Consider the following 27,017-nt stretch of genomic DNA (forward strand, 5'->3'; position numbering starts at 1 on the left):
TCCTTTTAAAAAAAGCCTTCGTGATCACCACCGGGAGGCACTGAAACACAAAGAGGAATCTCGGGAGGACCACCATCTTAACCGCCTGCACCCTCCCTGCCATTGACAGGGATACCATATCCCATCTCTTGAAATCCTCCTCCATCTGTTCCACCAACCGCGTTAAATTTAACCTGTGCAATGTGCCCCAATTCTTAGCTATCTGGATCCCCAGGTGACGAAAGTCCCTTGTTACCTTCCTCAGCGGTAGGTCCTCTATTTCTCTACTCTGCTCCCCTGGATGCACCACAAACAACTCACTTTTCCCCATGTTCAATTTATACCCTGAAAAATCCCCAAACTCCCCAAGTATCCGCATTATTTCTGGCATCCCCTCCGCCGGGTCCGCCACGTATAGTAGCAAATCGTCCGCATACAAAGATACCCGGTGCTCTTCTCCTCCCCTAAGTACTCCCCTCCACTTCTTGGAACCCCTCAACGCTATCGCCAGTGCAAACAATAATGGGGACAGAGGGCATCCCTGCCTTGTCCCTCTATGGAGCCGAAAATATGCAGATCCCCGTCCATTCGTGACCACGCTCGCCACTGGGGCCCTATACAACAGCTGCACCCATCTAACATACCCCTCTCCAAAACCAAATCTCCTCAACACCTCCCACAAATAATCCCACTCCACTCTATCAAATGCTTTCTCGGCATCCATCGCCACTACTATCTCCGTTTCTCCCTCTGGTGGGGCCATCATCATTACCCCTAACAACCTCCGTATATTCGTGTTCAGCTGTCTCCCCTTCACAAACCCAGTTTGGTCCTCGTGGACCACCCCCGGGACACATTCCTCTATTCTCATTGCCATTACCTTGGCCAGGACCTTGGCATCTACATTTAGGAGGGAAATAGGTCTATAGGACCCGCATTGTAGCGGGTCCTTTTCCTTCTTTAAGAGAAGCGATATCGTTGCTTCAGACATAGTCGGGGGCAGTTGTCCCCTTTCCTTTGCCTCATTAAAGGTCCTCGTCAGTACCGGGGCGAGCAAGTCCACATATTTTCTATAGAATTCGACTGGGAATCCATCCGGTCCCGGGGCCTTTCCCGCCTGCATGCTCCTAATTCCTTTCACCACTTCTTCTACCTCGATCTGTGCTCCCGGTCCCACCCTTTCCTGCTCTTCCACCTTGGGAAATTCCAGCCGATCCAAGAAGCCCATCATTCTCTCCCTCCCATCCGGGGGTTGAGCTTCATATAATTTTTTATAAAATGTCTTGAACACTCCATTCACTCTCTCCGCTCCCCGCTCCATCTCTCCTTCCTCATCCCTCACTCCCCCTATTTCCCTCGCTGCTCCCCTTTTCCTCAATTGGTGTGCCAGCAACCTGCTCGCCTTCTCCCCATATTCGTACTGTACACCCTGTGCCTTCCTCCATTGTGCCTCTGCAGTGCCTGTAGTCAGCAAGTCAAATTCTACATGTAGCCTTTGCCTTTCCCTGTACAGTCCCTCCTCCGGTGCTTCCGCATATTGTCTGTCCACCCTCAAAAGTTCTTGCAGCAACCGCTCCCGTTCCTTACTCTCCTGCTTCCCTTTATGTGCCCTTATTGATATCAGCTCCCCTCTAACCACCGCCTTCAACGCCTCCCAGACCACTCCCACCTGGACCTCCCCATTATCATTGAGTTCCAAGTACTTTTCAATGCACCCCCTCACCCTTAGACACACCCCCTCATCTGCCATTCGTCCCATGTCCATTCTCCAGGGTGGGCGCCCTCCTGTTTCCTCCCCTATCTCCAAGTCCACCCAGTGTGGAGCGTGATCCGAAATGGCTATAGCCGTATACTCCGTTCCCCTCACCTTTGGGATCAATGCCCTACCCAGCACAAAAAAGTCTATTCGCGAGTAGACTTTATGGACATAGGAGAAAAACGAGAACTCCTTACTCCTAGGTCTGCTAAATCTCCACTTGTCTACACCTCCCATCTGCTCCATAAAATCTTTAAGCACCTTGGCTGCTGCCGGCCTCCTTCCAGTCCTGGACTTCGACCTATCCAGCCCTGGTTCCAACACCGTATTAAAATCTCCCCCCATTATCAGCTTTCCCATCTCTAGGTCCGGATTGCGTCCTAGCATCCGCCTCATAAAATTGGCATCATCCCAGTTCGGGGCATATACGTTTACCAAAACCACCGTCTCGCCCTGTAGTTTGCCACTCACCATCACGTATCTGCCCCCGTTATCCGCCACTATAGTCTTTGCCTCGAACATTACCCGCTTCCCCACTAATATAGCCACCCCCCTGTTTTTCGCATCTAGCCCCGAATGGAACACCTGCCCCACCCATCCTTTGCGTAGCCTAACCTGGTCTATCAGTTTCAGGTGCGTTTCCTGTAACATAACCACATCTGCCTTAAGTTTCTTAAGGTGTGCGAGTACCCGTGCCCTCTTTATCGGCCCGTTCAGCCCTCTCACGTTCCACGTGATCAGCCGAGTTGGGGGGCTTCCTACCCCCCCCCCTTGTCGATTAGCCATCACCTTTTTCCAGCTCCTCACCCAGTTCCCACGCAGCTGTATCTCCCCCAGGCGGTGCCCCCCCCGCCCATCCTCTCCCATACCAGCTCCCCCCTCTCCCCAGCAGCAGCAACCCAGTAATTCCCCCCTCCCACCTCCCCCGCTAGATCCCCCGCTAGCGTAATTACTCCCCCCATGTTGCTCCCAGAAGTCAGCAAACTCTGGCTGACCTCGGCTTCCCCCCGTGACCTCGGCTCGCACCGTGCGACGCCCCCTCCTTCCTGCTTCTCTATTCCCGCCATGATTATCATAGCGCGGGAACCAAGCCCGCGCTTCTCCCTTGGCCCCGCCCCCAATGGCCAACGCCCCATCTCCTCCACCTCCCCTCCTCCCCCATCACCACCTGTGGGAGAGAGAAAAGTTACCACATCGCAGGATTAGTACATAAAACCCCTCTTTGCCCCCCACATTCGCCCCACCACTTTGTTCGAACGTTCTTTTTAATAACCCGCTCATTCCAGTTTTTCTTCCACAATAAAAGTCCACGCTTCATCCGCCGTCTCAAAGTAGTGGTGCCTCCCTCGATATGTGACCCACAGTCTTGCCGGTTGCAGCATTCCAAATTTTATCTTCTTTTTATGAAGCACCGCCTTGGCCCGATTAAAGCTCGCCCTCCTTCTCGCCACCTCCGCACTCCAGTCTTGATAAACGCGGATCACCGCGTTCTCCCATTTACTGCTCCGAGTTTTCTTCGCCCATCTAAGGACCATTTCTCTATCCTTAAAACGGAGGAATCTCACCACTATGGCTCTGGGAATTTCTCCTGCTCTCGGTCCTCGCGCCATCACTCGGTATGCTCCCTCCACCTCCAACGGACCCGCCGGGGCCTCCGCTCCCATTAACGAGTGCAGCATCGTGCTCACATATGCCCCGACGTCCGCTCCCTCCACACCTTCAGGAAGACCAAGAATCCTCAGGTTGTTCCTCCTTGCGTTGTTTTCCAGTGCCTCCAACCTTTCCACACATCGTTTCTGATGTGCCTCCTGCGTCTCCGTCTTCACCACCAGGCCCTGTATATCGTCCTCATTCTCGGCTGCCTTTGCCTTCACGACCCGAAGCTCCCGCTCCTGGGTCTTTTGTTCCTCCTTTAGCCCTTCGATCGCCTGTAGTATCGGGGCCAACAGCTCTTTCTTCATTTCCTTTTTTATCTCTTCCACACAGCATTTCAAGAACTCTTGTTGTTCAGGGCCCCATGTTAAACTGCCACCTTCCGACGCCATCTTGGTTTTTGCTTGCCTTCCTTGCCGCTGTTCTAAAGGATCCACTGCAATCTGGCCACTCTCTCCTCCTTTTTCCATCCGTATCCAGGGGGGATTCCCTTCTGGTTTACCGCACAGTGTTTTTAGCCGTCAAAATTGCCGTTGGGGCTCCTATCAAGAGCCCAAAAGTCCGTTTCACAGGGAGCTGCCGAAACGTGCGACTCAGCTGGTCATCGCCGCACCCGGAAGTCATCCTTCTCCGTTCTAATGAGAAAAGGCCTAGCACCCTCAACCTTTCCTCGTAAGACCTACTCTCCATTCCAGGCAACATCCTGGTAAATCTTCTTTGCACCTTTTCCAAAGCTTCCACATCCTTCCTAAAATGAGGCGACCAGAACTGTACACAATACTCCAAATGTGGCCTTACCAAAGTTTTGTACAGCTGCATCATCACCTCACGGCTCTTAAATTCAATCCCTCTGTTAATGAACGCGAGCACACCATAGGCCTTCTTCACAGCTCTATCCACTTGAGTGACAACTTTCAAAGATGTATGAACATAGACCCCAAGATCTCTCTGCTCCTCCACATTGCCAAGAACTCTACCGTTAACCCTGTATTCCGCATTCATATTTGTCCTTCCAAAATGGACAACCTCACACTTTTCAGGGTTAAACTCCATCTGCCACTTCTCAGTCCAGCTCTGCATCCTATCTATGTCTCTTTGCAGCCGACAACAGCCCTCCTTACTATCCACAACTCCACCAATCTTCGTATCGTCTGCAAATTTACTGACCCACCCTTCAACTCCCTCATCCAAGTCATTAATGAAAATCACAAACAGCAGAGGACCCAGAACTGATCCCTGCGGTACGCCACTGGTAACTGGGATCCAGGCTGAATATTTGCCATCCACCACCACTCTCTGACTTCTATCGGTTAGCCAGTTTGTTATCCAACTGGCCAAATTTCCCACTATCCCATGCCTCCTTACTTTCTGCATAAGCCTACCATGGGGAACTTTATCAAATGCCTTACTAAAATCCATGTACACTACATCCACTGCTTTACCTTCATCCACATGCTTGGTCACCTCCTCAAAGAATTCAATAAGATTTGTAAGGCAAGACCTACCCCTCACAAATCCGTGCTGACTATCCCTAATCAAGCAGTGTCTTTCCAGATGCTCAGAAATCCTATCCTTCAGTACCCTTTCCATGACTTTGCCTACCACCGAAGTAAGACTAACTGGCCTGTAATTCCCAGGGTTATCCCTATTCCCTTTTTTGAACAGGGGCACGACATTCGCCACTCTCCAATCCCCTGGTACCACCCCTGTTGACAGTGAGGACGAAAAGATCATTGCCAACGGCTCTGCAATTTCATCTCTTGCTTCCCATAGAATCCTTGGATATATCCCGTCAGGCCCGGGGGACTTGTCTATCCTCAAGTTTTTCAAAATGCCCAACACATCTTCCTTCCTAACAAGTATTTCCTCGAGCTTACCAATCTGTTTCACACTGTCCTCTCCAACAATATCGCCCCTCTCATTTGTAAATACAGAAGAAAAGTACTCGTTCAAGACCTCTCCTATCTCTTCAGACTCAATACACAATCTCCCGCTACTGTCCTTGATCGGACCTACCCTTGCTCTAGTCATTCTCATATTTCTCACATATGTGTAAAAGGCCTTGGGGTTTTCCTTGATCCTACCCGCCAAAGATTGTTCATGCCCTCTCTTAGCTCTCCTAATCCCTTTCTTCAGTTCCCTCCTGGCTATCTTGTATCCCTCCAATGCCCTGTCTGAACCTTGTTTCCTCAGCCTTACATAAGTCACCTTTTTCCTCTTACCAAGACATTCAACCTCTCTTGTCAACCATGGTTCCCTCACTCGACCATCTCTTCCCTGCCTGACAGGGACATACATATCAAGGACACGTAGCACCTGTTCCTTGAACAAGTTCCACATTTCACTTGTGTCCTTCCCTGCCAGCCTATGTTCCCAACTTATGCACTTCAATTCTTGTCTGACAACATCGTATTTACCCTTCCCCCAATTGTAAACCTTGCCCTGTTGCACGTACCTATCCCTCTCCATTACTAAAGTGAAAGTCACAGAATTGTGGTCACTATCTCCAAAATGCTCCCCCACTAACAAATCTATCACTTGCCCTGGCTCATTACCCAGTACTAAATCCAATATTGCCCCTCCTCTGGTCGGACAATCTACATACTGTGTTAGAAAAGCTTCCTGGACACACTGCACAAACACCACCCCATCCAAACTATTTGGTCTAAAGAGTTTCCACTCAATATTTGGGAAGTTAAAGTCGCCCATGACTACTACCCTGTGACTTCTGCACCTTTCCAAAATCTGTTTCCCAATCTGTTCCTCCACATCTCTGCTACTATTGGGGGGCCTATAGAAAACTCCTAACAAGGTGACTGCTCCTTTCCTATTTCTGACTTCAACCCATACTACCTCAATCGGGTGATACTCCTCGAACTGCCTTTCTGCAGCTGTTATACTATCTCTAATTAATAATGCCACCCCCCCCCCCCACCTCTTTTACCACCCTCCCTAATCTTATTGAAACATCTATAACCAGGGACCTCCAACAACCATTTCTGCCCCTCTTCTATCCAAGTTTCCGTGATGGCCACCACATCGTAGTCCCAAGTACCGATCCATGCCTTAAGTTCACCCACCTTATTCCTGATGCTTCTTGCGTTGAAGTATACACACTTCAACCCATCTCCATGCCTGCAAGTACTCTCCTTTGTCAGTGTTCCCTTCCCCACTGCCTCATTACACGCTTTGGCGTCCTGAATATCGGCTACCTTAGTTGCTGGACTACAAATCCGGTTCCCATTCCCCTGCCAAATTAGTTTAAACCCTCCCGAAGAGTACTAGAAAACCTCCCTCCCAGGATATTGGTGCCCCTCTGGTTCAGATGCAACCCGTCCTGCTTGTACAGGTCCCACCTTCCCCAGAATGCGCTCCAATTATCCAAATACCTGAAGCCCTCCCTCCTACACCATTCCTGCAGCCACATGTTCAATTGCACTCTCTCCCTATTCCTAGCCTCGCTATCACGTGGCACTGGCAACAAACCAGAGATGACAACTCTGTCTGTCCTGGCTTTTAACTTCCAGCCTAACTCCCTCAACTTGTTTATTACCTCCACACCCCTTTTCCTACCTGGTACATGCCTGGCGAAGAGTGTGTTCGCTTACTGTAGTTTTCTTTGAGGAGCGCCATGGTGTCCGTGTAGTTTGGGGCATCCTGGATCAGCGGAAATACGCTGGAGCGCAACCTTGAGTACAGGATCTGTATCTTCTGAGCCTCTGTCGGAGGGGTGGTCGCTGAGTTGATATAGGCCTCGAAGCAGGCTAGCCAGTGATTAAAGTCCTTTCTGGCGTCGCTGGACTGCGGATCCAGCTGCAGGCGATCTGGTTTGATTCGGAGGTCCATCTTCTAGAAAATCTTACTGCAATAAATTGATGCACGATCAATTGTACAAAGACTCAGGTTGGATACAACTGTGGCGTTATTGCAGTAAGATGTGTGGCCACAGCAGCTGGTGAAATGGCTGCTGGATAGAGGACACGTGTATTTATACTCCTCCTAGTGGGCGGAGCCAGCAGGCAGGGGCTACCGGCTAACCTGTAGAACAGGTCCTACCTTACATCACCTAAAACAGGTGTAACAGTGGTTTACCACAGTGCCCGAAGTCAGAAGGGGGCTTCTAATGGAGGTGTCTACCCCGCTGCCCGAGGCCTGAGCATGGTCATTTTTGGGCTTCCTCCACACTCGGGAAATACTTCTGCCAGCCTAAACATTGAGGCTGGGCAAGGAATGGCCCAATGTGGCCAATCATAGGGCCTCAAATGGAACAAGGGCATGCAGCCAATCCTTGCTTCGCCAGCTCCTGCATAAAATCACTGTGAGCCTGCTCATCCCTTCACCTAATAGCATGCAAGTGGGAGAGCATGGAATTCAGGCCCAAGTTGAATGGCAGGGAAAGTCCCCACCACAGAATCCCTTCACTGGATAGTCAGACTGTAAAGAGCTGCAGAATCATATTGAGGCAGGTTCCCTCCATCATTGGCCTTGCAAAACCTCAAAAAGGAGACTGAAGTATATTTTAGATAGTTAAACATAGCCCCTTAAAAATGGATCATACAGTAATTTCTATTATTTCTGGGAAAGTGGGAAGCAGCCTCCATCCATGTTATTTTGCAGAGGTACGGCGATAGTATTTGTGTTCCAAGTAATAAAGAAGAAGTTATGCTACAGATTCTGATTTAGATTTACATAAGAACATAAGAACTAGGAACAGGAGTAGGCCATCTGGCCCCTCGAGCCTGCTCCGCCATTTAATGAGATCATGGCTGATCTTTGTGGGCTCAGCTCCACTCTCCGGCCCGTACACCATATCCCCGAATCCCTTTATTCTTTAGAAAGGCATCTATCTTTTTCTTAAAAACGTTTAAAGAAGGAGCCTCAACTGCTTCACTGGGCAAGGAATTCCAGAGATTCACAACCCTTTGGGTGAAGAAGTTCCTCCTACACTCCGTCCTAAATCTACCTCCCCTTATTTTGAGGCTATGCCCCCTAGTTCTGCTTTCCCCGACCAGTGGAAACAACCTGCCGGCATCTATCCTATTTATTCCCCTCATAATTTAATATGTTTCTATAATATCCCCCCGCATCCTTCTAAACTCCAATGAGTACAGTCCCAGTCTACTCAACCTCTCGTCATAATCTAATCCCCTCAACTCTGGGATTAACCTAGTGAATCTCCTCTGCACTCCCTCCAGTGCCAATATGTCCTTTCTCAGGTAAGGAGACCAAAACTGGACACAATACTCCAGATGCGGCCTCACCAACACCCTATACAATTGCAGCATGACCTCACTAGTCTTAAACTCCATCCCTCTAGCAATGAAGGACAAAATTCCATTCGCCTTCTTAATCACCTGTTGCACTTGTAAACCAACTTTTTGCGACTCATGCACGAGAACACCCAGGTCTCTCTGTACAGCGGCATGTTTCAATATTTTATCATTTAAATAATAATCCCTTTTGCTATTATTCCTACCAAAATGGATAACCTCACATTTGTCAACATTGTATTCCATCTGCCAGACCCTGGCCCATTCACTTAACCTATCCAAATCCCTCTGCAGACTTCCGGTATCCTCTGCACTGTTTGCTTTACCACTCATCTTAGTAAAGTGTTCCACTCGATCCAAAATGAATTTAACTCACTTCACAATGATATATGACCACCGGCACAGTATTATGCCAGTCAAGGATAGCTCTGCCAGAAGCTCTCACTGTGCACTCGTGTCATGCTGTTATCTGTTCCATTTTTATTTTAAGGCAAATGTAGAAGATTATCTCTATAGCGCCCATGGCCATGACGCCCACGTGCCAACTATGAACAGCGGCTAAATGCAGATCCAGCAGAACTCATGCCAGAGGCAGTATCCTTACTGAGTTTACCATTTGGATTTGAAAATGCCCGTGTCAGTTTATCTCCCCGCTTCTTACTGCTGATTTTTTCAGGTTAATTCTCGCCTGCTGCACGGGCCACAGCTTCATGCTGAGGCCATTGCATGCAGATTAATGATTAGGCTAGAAAAGCCAGAGGAAGTAAGAGGGCGAATAGGCCAGAGAACAAGTCGCAGGAGGACTAACCATGAAACTGCTGCCAGGCATTAATTACAGGTTCTGTACAAGAAGTACTGCAGCTTCATCATTTTCACTTAAAAATAAAGTTCAGGCGGAAAACCAACTCTGTTAATTAACAATAAAACCACTTTCATGCTTAAGTTCTTTCAATAACATTAATTGCCATTTTATCAAGTATCCAATGACAAATACACAAGTAATATAATTTCCAAATCTCATAGAGTACCGTTACTTCCCTGACGGAAATGTATTATGTTGGCATTTTGAGCTGGCACAATACTGCCCCTTGGTGGTTGTGCTTTGTTTCAAAAACAAAGCTACCTTTTTTGTAAGTGGTTATTTAGCGGGAGGATTAAGTGTGCTGGCTGGCAGCATAGGTTCTGCTGGGTTTCTGGTGGTCCTAAAGTTCCTAGGGAAGTATATTGTGAGAACCCAGCATCAAAGTCAATCAAGGGACTGTGGTCTTCCTTCGTGCTCATTGTTACGATCCCAGTTCATGTTATAACTGGACAGGAAGAACCCAGAATGGAACCCGAGCTCAAAAGACCACAACCTTAACTTTTTTTAATAAAACGTGAAGAAACAGGGTCACAGGACCACTAATTAGTTTTTTTTGTTTTTTAAAAATATATTTATTAAAATTTTTTAACACAATTTTTTCCCCTTACAAACAATAACCCCCCCCCGCCCACCACCCCCCCCGTAACAAAAAAACCCGAGAAATTGCGCAGAGCAAGATATATACATGGCAAAATGACATATTTACACAGCTTTGTACACTGGCCCTCACCCGTATGTGCCAGTTTCCCCAACCCTGCATGTTATCTCTTGCTCATCCACCCTCCCAGGCAGTCCCCCCCCCCCCTCCCAGGACCCTTCCCCCCCAAGGTTGCTGCTGCTGCTGACCGACCTTCCTCTAACACTCCGCGAGATAGTCTAGGAACGGTTGCCACCGCCTGTAGAACTCCTGCGCAGACCCTCTCGAGGCGAACTTAATCCTCTCCATCTTTATGAACCCAGCCATGTTGTTTATCTAGGCCTCCAGGCTAGGGGGCTTCGCCTCCTTCCACATTAGCAAGATCCTTCGCCGGGCTACTAGGGACGCAAAGGCCAGAATGCCGGCCTCTTTCGCCTCCTGCACTCCCGGTTTGTCCGCTACTCCAAATATTGCTAACCCCCAGCTTGGCTTGACCTGGACTTTCACCACCTGAGATATTGCTCCCGCCACTCCTCTCCAGAACCCCTCCAGTGCCGGGCATGACCAAAACATATGGACATAGTTCGCCAGGCTCCCTGAGCACCTTCCACATCTGTCCTCCACCCCAAAGAACCTACTCAACCTCGCCCCCGTCAGGTGCGCTCTGTGGACCACCTTAGATTGTATCAGGCTGAGCCTGGCACACGAGGAGGAGGAATTAACCCTACCTAGGGCATCAGCCCACAGAACTTCCTCGATCTCCTCCCCCAGCTCCTCCTCCCATTTACCCTTCAACTCTTCTACCAGCGCTTCCCCCTCCTCTTTCAACTCCTGGTGTATTTCCGACACCTTGCCCTCCCCGACCCATACACCCGAGATCACCCTATCTTGAACTTCTTGTGCCAGGAGCAACGGGAGTTCCCTCACCTGTCGCCTCACAAAAGCCCTCACCTGCATATATCTAGAGGCATTTCCCGGGGGTAACTCGAACTTCTCCTCCAGTGCCCCGAGGCTCGCAAACGTCCCGTCGATGAACAGGTCCCCCATTCCTCCAATCCCCGCCCGATGCCAGCTCTGGAACCCCCGTCCATCTTCCCCGGGACAAACCGGTGGTTACCCCTGATCGGGGACCACACCGAGGCTCCCACTGCACCCCTGTGACGTCTCCACTGGCCCCAGATCCTTAGCTTTGCCGCCACCACCGGGCTCATGGTATACTTTGTCGGCGAGAGCGGCAGCGGTGCTGTCACCAATGCCCCCAGGCTCGTTCCTTTACAGAAAGCCATCTCCATCCTCGTCCATGCCGCCCCCTCTCGCTCCATAACCCACTTGCGGATCATCGCCACATTTGCTGCCCAGTAGTAGCTCCCCAGGTTTGGCCAACCCTCCTTGGTCCCTACTGCGTTCCAGGAACCCTCTCCTTCCCCTCGGGGTCTTATTCGCCCACACCCCATAATACTCCTGCCTACTTTCTTAAAAAAGGCCTTAGTGATCACGATGGGAAGGCACTGAAACACAAACAGAAACCTCGGAAGGACCACCATTTTGACCGACTGCACTCTACCCGCCAGCGAGAGCGGTAACATGTCCCATCTTTTGAAATCCTCCTCCATTTGCTCCACCAACCTCGTCAGATTCAGTTTATGTAGGGTCCCCCAACTCCTGGCTATCTGGATCCCCAGATACCGAAAGCTCCCCTCCGCCCTCCTCAGCGGTAGGTCCCCTATCCCTCTTTCTTGGTCCCCCGCCTGTAATACAAAGAGCTCACTCTTCCCTACATTGAGCTTATAGCCCGAAAACTCCCCAAACTCCCTTAGAGTCTGCATGACCTCCACCATCCCCTCCATTGGATCCGCCACGTACAGCAACAGGTCATTCACATATAGCGACACCCGATGCTCTTCTCCCCCTCGGACCACCCCCTTCCATTTATTAGACTCCCTCAATGACATGGCCAATGGTTCGATTGCCAATGCGAACAACAGGGGGGACAGGGGGCACCCCTGCCTCGTCCCTCGGTACAGTCGAAAGTACTCCGACCTCCGCCGGTTCGTCACTACACTCGCCATCGGGGCTCTGTAAAGGAGCTTAACCCAATTGATAAACCCTACCCCGAACCCAAACCTACGCAGCACCTCCCAGAGGTACTCCCACTCTACTCGGTCAAAGGCCTTCTCCCCGTCCATAGCTGCCACTATCTCCGCCTCTCCCTCCTCCGATGGCTTCATTATCACGTTTAAGAGCCGCCGCACATTGGTGTTTAGTTGCCTGCCCTTTACAAATCCCGTCTGGTCCTCGTGGATTATCCCCAGGACACAGTCCTCGATCCTCGTGGCCAGCACTTTTGCCAGCAACTTTGCATCCACATTGAGGAGCGAGATCGGCCTGTACGATCCACATTGCAGTGGGTCCTTGTCCCGCTTTAGGATCAAAGAAATTGTCGCTTCCGACATTGTCGGGGGCAGGGTCCCCTCCTCTCTTGCCTCATTAAAGGTCCTCACCAGTAGCGGGGCCAACAGGTCTGCGTACTTCCTGTAGAACTCCACCGGGAATCCGTCCGGTCCCGGGGCCTTCCCCGCCTGCATGCTCCCCAAACCCTTGCTCAGCTCTTCCAACCCAATTGGTGCCCCCAAACCAGCCACCTCTTGCTCCTCCACCCTCGGGAATCTCAGCTGATCTAGGAATCGCCTCATCCCCTCTTCCCCCGCTGGGGGCTGGGATCTGTACAGCTCTTCATAAAAGGCCTTAAATACCTCGTTTATTTTCGTCGCACTCCAAACCGTGGCTCCCCTTCCATCTTTTACTCCCCCTATTTCCCTCGCTGCCATCCTCTTACGGAGCTGGTGTGCCAGCATCCGACTAGCCTTTTCCCCATACTCGTAGGTCACCCCCTGCGCTTTCCTCCACTGTGCCTCCGCCTTCCCTGTGGTCAGCAGGTCAAACTCCGTCTGGAGCCGTCGTCTTTCCCCAAGTAATCTTTCCTCCGGGGCCTCTGCGTATCTCCTGTCCACTCTCAAAATCTCCCCCACTAACCTCTCCCTTTCCATACCCTCTGTCTTCTCCCTGTGAGCCCTAATGGAGATTAGCTCTCCCCTGATCACCGCCTTCAACGCCTCCCATACCACCCCCACCCGCACCTCCCCGTTGTCGTTGGCCTCCAAGTACCTTTCGATACACCCCCTCACCTTCCCACACACCGCCTTGTCCGCCAGCAGTCCCACATCCAGCCGCCACAATGGGCGTTGGTCCCTCTCCTCTCCCAGCTCCAGTTCCACCCAGTGCGGGGCATAGTCCGAAACGGCTATGGCCGAATACTCCGTCCCCTCCACCCTCGGGATGAGCGCCCTATCCAGAACAAAGAAATCCATCCGGGAGTAGGCTTTGTGTACATGGGAGAAGAAAGAAAATTCCCTGGCCTGCGGCCTTACAAACCGCGTTGGGTCCACTCCCCCCATCTGATCCATAAACCCCCTAAGTACCTTGGCCGCCGCCGGGCTCTTTCCAGTCCTTGATTTGGAGCGGCCCAGTGCTGGTTCCAACACTGTATTGAAGTCCCCTCCTATTATCAGGCCTCCTATCTCCAGGTCCGGAATGCGCCCCAACATGCGCTTCATGAATCCTGCATCATCCCAGTTTGGGAAGTATACGTTTACCAACACCACCCACATCCCTTGCAGCCTACCGCTCACCATTACATATCGCCCTCCATTGTCCGCTACAATAGTCTTGGCCTCAAATGACACCCGCTTTCCCACCAATAGTGCCACCCCTCTATTCTTCGCGTCCAGTCCCGAGTGGAATACCTGTCCTACCCATCCCTTTCTTAGCCTGACCTGGTCCGCCCCCTCAGGTGTGTCTCTTGGAGCATGGCCACATCCGCCTTCAGTCCCTTTAAGTGCGCGAACACTCGAGCCCTCTTCACCGGCCCATTTAGGCCCCTCACATTCCACATTATCAGCCGGATTGGAGGCCCCCCCCCCCCCCCCCCCCCCCCCCGCCGACTAGCCATCTCCTTTTCTGGGCCAGTCCCGTGTCCACGCCTCCCTCACCCTCCAGTCCCCCAGACAGGGGACCCCCGTCCTGATCACCTCTTCTGTGTCCCATTCCCTTTCGGCCTGTGCAGCAGCAACCCTTCCCCCCCCCCCCTTCCCTCCCCTCCGCTAGACCCCTGTCTAGCTTTTTTGCTCCCCCCATGTCACTCCCGTAAGTCAGCTAACACCTGTGCTGACCCCGGCTTCCCCCGCCGCCCCATTGACCTCCCCGCGTGGGAATCTCCCAATCCATATGCATTCCTTTGTTTCCCTTCCCGCCTTTCTTCCCGCGCGCGGGAAAACACCCCGTGCTTTCCAAACCCCGCTCCGCCCCCTCTGGCGCAGCTCCTGTCGCGGCCTTGTCTCTCTCCCCCAGCCCATGTAACATTTCCTGCGCGTGATTGACCCCCTATATACAACAACCATCACACATCAAACCTCAAACATCCCCCCCACCCTCACAAACCCTCAGTTAGAGTCCAACTTTTTGGCTTGTACAAAGGTCCACGCCTCTTCAGGCGTTTCAAAGTAATAGTGTTGGCCCTTGTATGTGACCCACAGTCGCGCTGGCTGCATTGTCCCACTTACTGCTCCGCTCCTTCTTGGCCCATCTCAGGACCCACTCTCTGTCCGTGAACCGGTGGAACCTCACCACCATCGCCCTTGGCGGCTCATTTGCCTGGGGCCTCTTCGCCAGCACCCGATGTGCCCCGTCCAACTCCAGCGGCCTCGAAGGGGCCTTCGTGCCCATCATCGCCTCGAGCATCGTGCTCGCGTATGCCCCGGCATCAGCCCCCTCCACTCCCTCAGGGAGACCCAGGATTCGCAGATTCTTTCTCCTCGACCTGTTCTCCAAGTCTTCGGGTCTTCCCGCCCGCCTCTTGTGTAGCGCCTCGTTCTGCTCCACTCTCACCGCCAGGCCCACGAGCTCATCCTCGTTCTGACTGACTCTTTTCTGTACCTCCTGGATCTTAGCTTCGTGGGCCTTCTGGGTGATCCCGAGTCCTTCAATTGCCGAAAGCATAGGCGCCAACATCTCCTTGCACTGCTCCTCAAAGCAGCGCTTGATGAACTCCTGCAGCTCCCCTTTGTCCCTGGCCGCCGCCACTTTGTTTTCTTTCCCTCGCTTCTCCCGTTGCTCCAGTGCCGCTCTTATGGCCGTTACACTTCTGGTCCGTTTCATAGAAGTTGGAGGGGGACCTCTCTCTTCCCTTCCCCACGGTCTGCGTCAAAAAAAGTTTTTTTACAAATGTTCCGTTGGGGCTCCTCTAACGAGCCCGAAAGTCCGTGGTAGCGGGAGCTGCCGAATCATGCGGCTTAGCTCCGCATAGCCGCAACCGGAAGTCGAGAGGGAATCCTTTTGGCAGTGTTCGCTTCACCAGTCTGCCCCAAAAAGTCTATGGAAACTCCTGAAAAAGGTCTGAGAGTCGGTTCCAGACGGGAGCTGCCGAATGCGCGACCTACTCCTCCATGGCCGCCACCGGAAGCCTCGTCCCCGCTTCTTCAATGGCCTTGGTAGATCTTCTCACAGTTGTTCCCTCTGCTGCTAGACTTCACCTTTGATAGAGGCCCTCAAGTCAGATTGCAGCTTTAAGCTTGCCCTTCCCCCGCCTGCATGCTGGAAGAGGCTTTTGTCTATTCCTGCAGCTCAAGCCAAATCTTTTACTGTTTCTGCCGGGTCTGGTAACCAAAAGACATAATATTCCTGGGGGACACTGTCAGGGGAATGCTGTAGTCTTCTTCCCACACCGGGAAATGTCAAACAAATGCCCTGGGGGCCCTGTAAAAGAGCCCAAAAGTCCGTTCCAAGCGGGAGATACCGAATATGCGACCTAGCTCTGCATAGCCGCACCCGGAAGTCCACTAATTAGTTTTAACAACAAGATAAAAACATTTCTGAAACATTAAAAATTGGATTATGATCCAATACTCCTTCATTCCCCCTTAGTTTAACAATTACACACATTTTAAGATTAACATGGATTACAAAGTACACCTCAAGCTACAATGGTCACAATCACACAAAGTCCCTTTTAAGCACACAAGCTGATTGTGGGAAAATACACTCTCCACTCTGAACCCCAAGTGAATGTTTGTGAATGTCTCATCAGAATCCCCCCAGATGATTGTCACGTGAGAGTTTCCAAACTCCACTCTTAAAAACAGGCTTTACATTCTTCCCTTTTAATTATGCTTGCCCAGTTTACATCCTGAAATCCAAACCAGGATTTCTAAATGACACTTTAAACAAAGCTTCTGCTCCACTTTTAAAAATTAATCCTCTCCAGGATTTTACACCAACCCCTTTAGGATTTCTTTGTCTCTTGATTCCCATTAAAATGGCATTAGACGTTTGATGTACCTTTGAAGGCTGCTGTCCCACTTTAAATCTGGTTACTGCAACTGTCTCCTTAACTCAGAACACTTTGTTGTCTCTTTCTTGAAATCTTCTGAACCATATCTTGGTCCCTATTTACTTAACTCCAGACTTCTTGGAAACTTCTCTTACTTTCTCTAGTGTCCTTAGCTAGCTGGACATTAGATTTCTGACATTTGTTTTCTTAACCATTGCTGCATATAAATTTTCTTCCAGCATGGTTGAGAGAGATGTTCTCTCTTTAGCTTTTCAAAACTAACTGCTTCTACCAGAGCTGTGAGAGCTTCCTTCTCTCTCACTACCTATCTCAAACTGCAATCACATTAGCTAAATTAAAACTTAAAACCTTCCCTACCTTTCAAGGCTCTAGTTGCTAAACAACACCCACATACTTATATCTTTTATTTATTCTTTACACTGTAGCTGTTATATCTTTTAGTTTGCCAGAAGGAAAAAAAGGTATGGACATGCCCACACTCTAGATTCATACAAACACAATGAGAGATTTTATTTAGGGATGTTGCTCAGACAATCTAAAATAGAGAACTGAAGCCCACGCAAGCACACTCTGCTAATGTCACTACAGATCACATGATGTTTCACCAACAGGGATGCCTTGCCCTTATCCACACTGTAGCTGACAATTATTTTATCTTCATGCTTTACTGAGGCTTGACTTTTTCGCCCCCGAGTACTGCCCTACACCTCCTTTTCCTTTGGCCTAATCCCACAAAGCTGCTGACCACCCAAGTTTCCTTCCAGGCCTGCATGCTAGTTGACACTGTAAATGGTTCCTTCTCCTCAGGCACTGTCACCACAAAAAGCAATCCTGAATGCCACTGTCCTGGTAAACCTACTGCCCCATCGCCAACCTCTCTTACCTCGCCAATATCTTTCAATGTGTTTCTTCTTCCCATACCTGGTCCCATATCTCCCACAAATCAATTTTTTAATCTAAATGTTTTAGATCCTGCCACATCCCTGAAACTGCTCTAACCAAAATCACAAAAGACATCCTTTGCGACTTTACTCATAGGGCACCATCCTTTCTCATCTTATTTCTAGCCTTTTTAGCCACACTGTCCTCCTCCAAGATGTCCCTTCCAATGTCCAGCTCAATATGACTACTCTCGCTTTGTTCCACTCCTACCTATCCAACTGTGGTTCAAGCATTTTCCACAATAGCATCTCTTGCCAGCCCCACATTGTTACCTTCAGAGTCCTCCAACAATCTGTCCTTGACCTTCCTCTGAACTCCATACTATCCCTCAGTGGCATCTTCAGTGGTCACCTTCCAAATGTATGCTGGTGACATCAAACTCCACCTGTATACCATCTTTCTCAACACCTACACTTTGTTGTCTGACAGCCTGTCCCGCAACCAGATTTGGATGAGCTGCAATTTCCCTAATTTAAGTATTGGGACGATTGAATGCGACATTTTTAGTTGCTTCCACTTAGACTGTCCACTTACCAGCAATTGCATCCAGCCCCCTCGTCAGCCATTGTCTCAGGTTGAACCACAACATTTGCTGTGGCGACCTATTGAACCCAGAACTGAGCTTCTGACGACACAACCTCGGTATCATGACAAGCACCTACGTCCAACTCTCTAACACCAACGTCCCCTATCTCAGCACAACGTGTTGAACGCCTCATTCATACCTTTCAGACTTCATCGTTTCAACACTTCCCTGGCCACCCATCTTCCATCTTCTGTAAACCTCACCTCATCCATAGCTCAGCTGCTGCTATCCAAACTTGTCCTGTCATATACAGTCCCGTCCCATTCCATCCTAAATTAAATCCCATTCATCTATTGTCTCTTTTCATCCTGCCCTGCATTGGCTCCCGACCCCCTAAAGATTTCAATCGAAAGTTCTCATTTTCACCTTTACCCCATATGTTTAACCTGACTGAGCTCTTTACCACTCCAGACTCTCTTACCCCTCCGGTTCGAACTGTTTCTGGAATCCCCTCCTCCCACAACATTTACCTACCTGCCACTCACTGGGGCCTTATATTTTGGAATTGCCTGTCCAAACCTCTCGAGATCTCCACCACCGTCTCTCCCCTCAGGCCCTCCTTAAAACACAACTCTCTGGCAATTCCTCATATTTGCTTCTTTGGTTTGAAATCGACTTTTACCCGACATAAGGCATGACCTACTGGCTGCGTCGTGCCTGACTGGGAGTGCGACTCGGCCAGTAGATGCTGGGAGAAACCTCCCGCATGCTCCCGACAGCAGTATGCCTCACGAGATCTACCAAGACATCGCGATCAGGACCCCACCCATACCTCACCAGGCCACACACCCTAAGTAGTTTTTAAACCTACTAAGGCATTCTCCCCGGAGGTGGATTTCCTGGGGAAGGCAAAGAGGCCTTCATGGGGTGTGTCGTTAGTCGCAGTGCATAGGAGCGACCAAATGGAGTGCAGTGCGTCGGTGAGGACCTCCTGCCAGCGGGAGGCTGGGAGCTTTCTGGACTGTAGGGCCATTCTCCCTCTCCACCTGCCCATTTCCCCGGGGGTTATAGCTGGTCGTCCTGCTCGAGGCGATACCCTTGTTGAGCAGGAACTGACGCAGCTCATCGCTCATGAATGGGGATCCCCTGTCGCTGTGGACGTAGGCGGGGAAGCCGAACAGAGTGAAGATGGTGTTTAGGGCTTTGATGACGGTGGCAGACGTCATGTCAGGGCATGGGATGGCGAAGGGGAATCTGGAATATTTATCGACCACACTGAGGAAGTACTGAGGAAGTACGTGTTACAGTCGGTGGAGGGGAGGGGCCCTTTGAAGTCCACGCTGAGGTGTTCAAAGGGGCGGGAGGCCTTCACCAGGCGCGCACCGTCTGGCTGGTAGAAGTGCGGTTTGCACTCCGCGCAGACCTGGCAGTCTCTGGTGATTGCCCTGACGTCCTCAACGGAGTAGGGCAGATTGCGAGCCTTGGTGAAGTGGTACAAACGTGTGACTCCCGGGTGACAAAGGTTGTCGTGCATAGTACGGAGTCGGTCCACCTGTGCGCTGGCACATGTACCTCGGGATAGGGCATCGGGGGGCTCGTTGAGCTTACCGAGGCGATACAAAATCTCGTAGTTGTAGGTGGAGAGCTCGAACCTCCACCTCAAGATTTTATCGTTCTTGATCTTGCCCCGCTGTGTGTTGTTAAACATGAAGGCTACCGACCGTTGGTCAGTGAGGAGAGTGAATCTCCTGCCGGCCAGGTAATGCCTCCAATGCCGCACAGCTTCAACGATGGCTTGGGCCTCTTTTTCGACAGAGGAATGCCAAATTTCGGAGGCATGAAGGGTTCGTGAAAAGAATGCCACGGGCCTGCCTGCCTGGTTGAGGGTGGCGGCTAGAGCGACGTCTGATGTGTCGCTCTCGACTTGAAATGGTAACATCTCATCGACTGCGTGCATCGCAGCCTTGGCGATGTCAGCCTTAATACGGTTGAAGGCCTGGTGAGCCTCGGCCTTTAGGGGAAAAAGAGTGGATTGAATGAGTGGCCGGGCCTTGTCCGCATAATTTGGGACCCACTGGGCGTAGTAAGAAAAGAAACCCAGGCAACGTTTGAGGGCCTGGGGGCAGTGGGGGAGGGGGCGTTCCATGAGGGGATGCATGCGATCGGGATCGGGCCCCAGAACGCCGTTCTGGACCACAGAGCCGAGGATGGCTAAGCGGTTTGTGCTGAACACGCACTTCTCCTTGTTATAAGTTAGGTTGAGGAGAGTGGCGGTGCGGAGAAATTTGGCAAGGTTGGCGTCATGGTCCTGCTGATCGTGGCCGCAGATGGTGACATTATCTAGGTACAGGAAAGTGGGACGCAGCCCGTACCGGTCAACCATTCGGTCCATTTCCCGTTGGAAAACCGAGACCCCGTTGGTGACGCCAAAGGGAACCCTAAGAAAGTGGTAAAGGCGGCCATCTGCCTCGAAGGCAGTGTATGGGCGGTCCGTCTTACGGATGGGGAGCTGGTGGTAGGCGGATTTTAGGTCGACAGTTGAGAAGAACCGGTAGTGTGCAATCTGATTGACCATATCAGATATGCGTGGGAGGGGGTACGCATCGAGCTGTGTGTACCTATTGATGGTCTGACTGTAGTCCACGACCATTCTGTGTTTCTCCCCAGTTTTCACAACTAACACTCGGGCTCTCCAGGGGCTGTTGCTGGCCTCGATGATGCCTTCCCAAAGCAGTCGCTGGACTTCGGACCTGATGAAGGTCCTGTCCTGCGCGCTGTACCATCTGCTCCTGGTGGCGACGGGTTAATCTGGGGTTAAGTTTGCAAATGGGGAAGGTGGGTTGACCTTTAGGGTCGCAAGGCCGCACACAGTAGGGGGTGGTAGGGACCCGCCGAATTTCAATGTTAGGCTCTGGAGGTTGCACTGGAAGCCCAGGCCGAGTAGCAAGGCAACGCAGAGGTTGGGGACGATGTAGAGGTGGAAGCCGCTGAACCCCATGCCCTGGACAGTGAGAGTGGCTATGCAGTACCCCCGGATGGCCACAGAGTGGGACCCGGAGGCCAGGGAGATTCTCTGGTTGGCGGGGTGTACCGTGAGGGAGCAGCGCCTTACCGTATTGGGAAGGATGAAGCTCTCTGTGCTCCCGGAGTCCAACAGGCAGGAGATCTCATGCCCATCGATTTTCACGTTGGTAGAGGCCGTTGCTAGATTGCGTGGGCGGGACTGGTCAATCGTGACCGAGGCGAGATGTGGCTGGTCATCGATGGTGGCAGACGATGGAGTGCCCGGGGGACATGGATCCTGGTACGATGGCGGCGCCCACGGGCCGCATGACTCGTGGGGGAAACAAGATGGTGGTGCCTGATGATCCTGGGGAGGACAAGATGGCGGCGCCTACGGGCAGCACGTGGTGGGGGTCGAACAAGATGGCGGCACCCACGGGCCGCACGTGGTGGGAGTCGAACAAGGTGGTGGCGCCCATGGGCCGCAAGTGGTCCGGGGAGGGGAAGATGGCGGCGCCCACTGGCCGTACGTGGGGGGGGGGGGGGTTCGGGACAATAGCGGTGACTGCGCGGGACTGGCACACCGCAGCGAAGTGTCCCTTCTTGCCGCAGGCCTTGCAAAGGGCGCTCTGGGCCAGGCAACGTTGTCAGGGGTGTTTTGGCAGCCCACAGAAGTAACATTTGGGGCGCCCGGGGTTGGTTGGCTGCCGCGCGGCACAGGCGTGGGGTTGGCTGAGTGGGGTCTCCGATGGGGTGGCCATCTGCGGAGTCCACAACGTGTAGGAGGGGTGGGCCGCGCGGCCGGTGGTGTAGGACTGGATGTTGCGCGAAGCGACCGTCAGCGAGAGCGTTAGCTTTTTGGTTGCCGCGAGGTCGAGCGTGGCCCCTTCTAAGAGGCGCTGGCGGCTGTAATCCGACCTTATCCCCGTAACAAAAGCGTCTCTCATGAGCAAGTTCGAGTGTTCCGTGGCCGTGACGGCCTGACAGTCACAGTCTCTGACTAGGGGAATTAGAGCTCGCCAGAAATCTTCCACTGACTCGCCAGGAAGTTGACTATGAGTGGAGAGGATGCGTCTGGCGTAGAGCGTGTTAGTCCGCTGAGCGTAGTTTTCCTCCAGTAGCGCCATGGCGTCTTCATAGGTCGGCGCGTCCTGGATAAGTGGAAAGATGTTGGAGCTCAGCCGCGTGTAGAGGATCTGAATCTTCTGAGCTTCCGGAATTGGGTCTGGTGCAGACCTGATGTAAGCTTCGAAAGAGGCTAGCCAATGTTCAAAGTCCTTTTTGGCGTTGCTTGATTGCGGATCCAGCTGCAGGCGATCCGGCTTGATGCGGAGGTCCATCTTCCGAAAACTTTAGTGTCATAAATTGATGTACAATCAATTACACAAAGACGAGAGTGGGATGCCATCGAGACTTTATTACACCAAGATGTGTGGCCTCCTGCAGCAGCTGGCGAAATGGCTGCTGTACGAGGAGCACACATATTTATACTCCGCCTACTGGGCAGAGCTAGCAGGCAGGGAACTACCCCCGTACCTGTAGTACAGGGCTTTACCACAAAGCACCTAATATATACATCAGTGGTGACTACCACAATCTGCAATGGGGGGTCCTCAATGAACATATAGCAGGGTGTCATCACTTGAGAGGGGGTGATGGGGCACTGCCCATATGTGTAGGGGATGACATTGCCCATGGAGGGGGGTTGTGCGGGACCCAGAAGCTCACTTTGAGATCAGGGCACCCTTTCAAAATGGCAGCCCGATCTGTGAGGAGCCAGTCTGATCAGTGAGTTCAGCTCCCCAGTGATGTGGGCCAAACCGGTGAGAAACTCCCCAAAGACCAAAACATTTGGGCGGAATTTATCTGCTGTTCACACTGGCGGGATATTTTGGTCCCACTGCCAGCGCAGGGGTTACCCGTTGACGAGGGGTGCATTCAATGTGGAATCCCGTTGACAACGGTAGGACCAGAAAATCCCACTGGTGGGCAGCCTCTGACGCTAAAATGCACATAGCGGGTTGGTCGGTAAATGCTGCCTGTGGTTAAGTGTGGTTAGATAGCAGGGGGGGAACTCGCTGACGGAGCGGGCAGGAAACTCCCAGCAAAACCCGCCACAAATGACACTTAGAAACTCTTGGAGTATAGTGTTCAATTCTGGGTGACACACTACCAGAAGGATGTGGAGGCTTTAGAGAGGGTGCAGAAGAGATTTACCAGGATGTTGCCTGGTATGGAGGGCATTAGCTATGAGGAGAGGTTGAATAAACTCGGTTTGTTCTCACTGGAACGACGGATGTTGAGGGGCGACCTGATAGAGGTCTACAAAATTATGAGGGGCATAGACAGGGTAAATAGTCAAAGACTTTTTCCCAGGGTAGAGGGGTTAATTACTAGGGGGCATAGGTTTAAGGTGCGAGCGGCAAAATTTAGAGGAGATGTACGAGGCAAGTTTACTACACAAAGGGTAGTGGGTGCCTGGAACTCACTGCCGGAGGAGGTGGTGGAAGCAGGGATGATAGTGATGTTTAATGGGCATCTTGACAAATACATGAATAGGATGGGAATAGAGGGATACAGACCCCGGAAGTGTAGAAGATTTTAGTTTAGACGGGCAGCATGGTCGGCACGGGCTTGGAGGACTGAAGGGCCTGTTCCTGTGCTGTACTTTTCTTTGTTCTACTTCCGTTAGATTGTGCCTGTGGCCTTTTAGAACTGCCTTGGAAGCGTGTTGTATATTGTTTATTTGTAAGTTGTTCACTACTTTCTGACGTGATAAAAATGATTTAATCCATCTCATCTCATAGGCAGGGAATTCATACCAGGTCTTATGCAGCCTCACAATACTGTGGTGGTTGGAATAACGGTCAATATTGTTGTTATAGATATTTTATGAGTTTACCTTGTAATTAATCGATAGTAACTGAATAAATGTAATATATGATTGCACTGCCCCATTTTCAAGATATTCTTTCATGCCGTCTGATTATGAAGGAGGAATATGGATTGAAATATTCATTTTCTTGTTAGCTAAAACCTAATAAAATTATTCCGCTGTTTTGCTTTTTCTCTGAATTACTTCCCTCTGCTTTATTCTTATTTCTGCTCCTGCTGTCTCCCCTTACCTCTCTCTCTGTTTTATCCAAATATTTCATGCAGCAGTGCAAGAAGCCGAACATGAGGATGTAAAGGTTGTAGCAGATGGGCAAGTTCCAAAGCCTTCTAAAAAATCAAAGTCCTCAGCTGCAGGTTCACAAGCTGCCAACCTCAAGAAGGAGAAAAGGGCTAAACAGAAAGGTCAGCCCCTTACTCTAGAACTGCATGCAGACCACCTGTCTCTACATTATAAAGCATGCCCGCCGGTGATATGGAAATAGACTACAGTGGGTTCCCTTGAATTGTATCTTAAATTCACAATAGAAAGGGCAGGTGATGCCTTTAAAGCACGTCCTTAGAATTCCGACACAATCATCAAAGTCTCAGGGTGGGATCCGTGGAAGAATATGTAAAAGAAAAGTGCCCAGTAGAGGGAGGCATGTCGTTGCATGGTGGAATTTATTTGGGTTATGCAAATATATTGTGATTTTTGGAATATGATACATTGTTACAGTATAAAAAGAGAATCAATGCCACAGGTATAAAGAGATAGGAGTGTTCCATACCCCATTATACATGTGATGGCTGATTTTGCAATTGCTTTATCCGCTGTCTACTTGGTAAAACCATTTTGTAAATGAGAATCATATTGAAATTGATGGTTTACTCTCTGTGTGCAAAATAGGCAGAGTCGGGGGCAAGTAAATGTTGCTCTTATGAATACCATTTTACTCAGTGTGCTTATCATTTGGAATAATTTGCCAGCCAAGGTACCTGAGACAAAATCAAGGGGCTAGGAGGTGTTGCCAATTGTATTTTGTAACTTGGTCCCTCCTTGGGTTCTGCTCCATTCCTGCTTCAGGTAATTCTCTCACATCATATAATGAACGGCATTCTCTGCTTTTGGCGAGAAAAGGTTGAGGTCTCCCAACAATGAAAACAACAATAGAAAATAGGCAGCACATCAAATTGCAAAGAGGAAATAAGAAATTTACAAATGGATATAGAGAGGTTAGGTGAGTACAATGATATGCAGACAGACATGTCGCTAAACGGTTAATCACAACACTTAGCTATAACACTACCACTAGAGGGCATTATAAGATCCAGTATATATACTCGCTCCCAAAGGATCTTGGTCTCTTTCCACACAGGAGTAGCTAGACAGCAGTGCAGTGTAGTTAGATCACACCACGTGTAGTTCAGATACAGTTTATATAGTTATATCTCATCACTTTATTTCTAGAGTTAGTTCAGTAGCGTGTCAAACTCATTTATTAGTTTTATCGTTACTTAATAAATTTGTTTACTTTACATCGAAAACTCATGTATTCTTCAAGATAATCTGCAACCAGTAGGTTTTTTAACCGAAAGGTTGGTGGTTCGAGCCCACCCAGGGACTCAATTGTTTAAGCTGATTAGTAAGTTTGCAGACGACACAAAGGTTGGTGGAATTGCAGATAGCGATGAGGACTGTCAGAGGATACAGCAGGATTTAGATCGTTTGGAGACTTGGGCGGAGAGATGGCAGATAGAGTTTAATCCGGACAAATGTGAGGTAATGCATTTTGGAATGTCTAATGCAGGCAGGGAATATACAGTGAATGGTAGAACCCTCAGGAGTATTGAAAGTCAGAGAGATCTAGGTGTACAGGTCCACAGGTCACTAAAAGGGGCAACACAGGTGGAGAAGGTAGTCAAGAAGGCAAACGGCATGCTTGCCTTCATTGGCTGGGCATTGAGTATAAGAATTGGCAAGTCATGTTGCAGCTGTATAGAACCTTAGTTAGGCCACACTTGGAGTATAGTGTTCAATTCTGGTCGCCACACTATCAGAAGGATGTGGAGGCTTTAGAGAGGGTGCAGAAGAGATTTACCAGGATGTTGCCTGGTATGGAGGGCATTAGCTATGAGGAGCGGTTGAATAAACACGGTTTGTTCTCACTGGAACGACGGAGGTTGAGGAGCGACCTGATAGAGGTCTATAAAATTATGAGGGGCATAGACAGAGTGGATAGTCAGAGGCTTTTCCCCAGGGTAGAGGGGTCAATTACTAGGGGGCATAGGTTTAAGGTGCAAGGGGCAAGGTTTAGAGTAGATGTACGAGACAAGTTTTTTTACACAGAGGGTAGTGTGTGCCTGGAACTCGCTGCCAGAGGGGGTGGTGGAAGCAGGGACGATAGTGACATTTAAGGGGCATCTTGACAAATACATGAATAGGATGGGAATAGAGGGATACGCACCCAGGAAGTGTAGAAGATTGTAGTTTAGTTGGGCAGCATGGTCGGCACGGGCTTGGAGGGCCGAAGGGCCCGTTCCCGTGCTGTACTTTTCTTTGTTCTTTGTTCAGTAATGACAGATATTACTTTAACCACGTAATACAACAGTAAGTGGGCCAAAATAAGGCAGATGGAGTTTAACGTGGATAAGTGTGAGGTTATCCATTTTAATCGGAAAAATGTAAAGGCAACTTATGATATAAATGGAGAAAAACTTCAGAATGCATCAGTGCAGAGGGATCTGGGTGTCCTAGTGCATGAATTGCATAAAATTAGCATGCAGGTACAGCAGGTAATAAGGAAGGCAAATGGAATTTTGGCCTTTATAATAAAAGGAATAGAGTCTAAAAGTAGGAAAGTGCTGCTGCAGCTGTACAAGACATTGGTGAGACCACACGTGGAGTATTGTGCACAGTTTTGGTCCCCTTATTTGAGGAGGGATTAGATGCAGTTCAGAGGAGTTTCGTTAGATTGATTTCAGAGATGAGGGGTTAGTCTTATGAAGAAAAATTGTGCAGTTTAGGCCTATACTCGAGTTTAGAAGAGTGAGAGGAGCTATAATTGAGCTATATAAGACGATAAAAGGTTTTGACAAAGTAGACGTAGAG

General features: G+C 50.3%; 1 protein-coding gene across 6 annotated transcripts in view; it reads left to right on the forward strand.

The window, feature by feature from the left end:
- tub (TUB bipartite transcription factor) overlaps nucleotides 1-27,017 on the forward strand; it is a 589,124-nt gene that overhangs the window by 455,084 nt on the left and 107,023 nt on the right. For 5 of the 6 annotated variants that reach the window (XR_011933096.1, XM_072466438.1, XM_072466434.1 and 2 more), the window contains exon 4: nucleotides 24,194-24,331. The exons of the other annotated variant lie outside the window; for it this stretch is intronic. Coding sequence is in view for 4 of the 5 variants with exons in the window: in XM_072466438.1 (XP_072322539.1) it covers nucleotides 24,194-24,331 (138 nt within the window). In the remaining variant the exon portion in view is untranslated. The remainder of the gene's footprint in view (nucleotides 1-24,193; nucleotides 24,332-27,017) is intronic. 6 annotated transcript variants of the gene reach the window in all.

Source organism: Scyliorhinus torazame, chromosome 10, assembly GCF_047496885.1.
Source record: "Scyliorhinus torazame isolate Kashiwa2021f chromosome 10, sScyTor2.1, whole genome shotgun sequence".
NCBI lineage: Eukaryota > Metazoa > Chordata > Chondrichthyes > Carcharhiniformes > Scyliorhinidae > Scyliorhinus > Scyliorhinus torazame.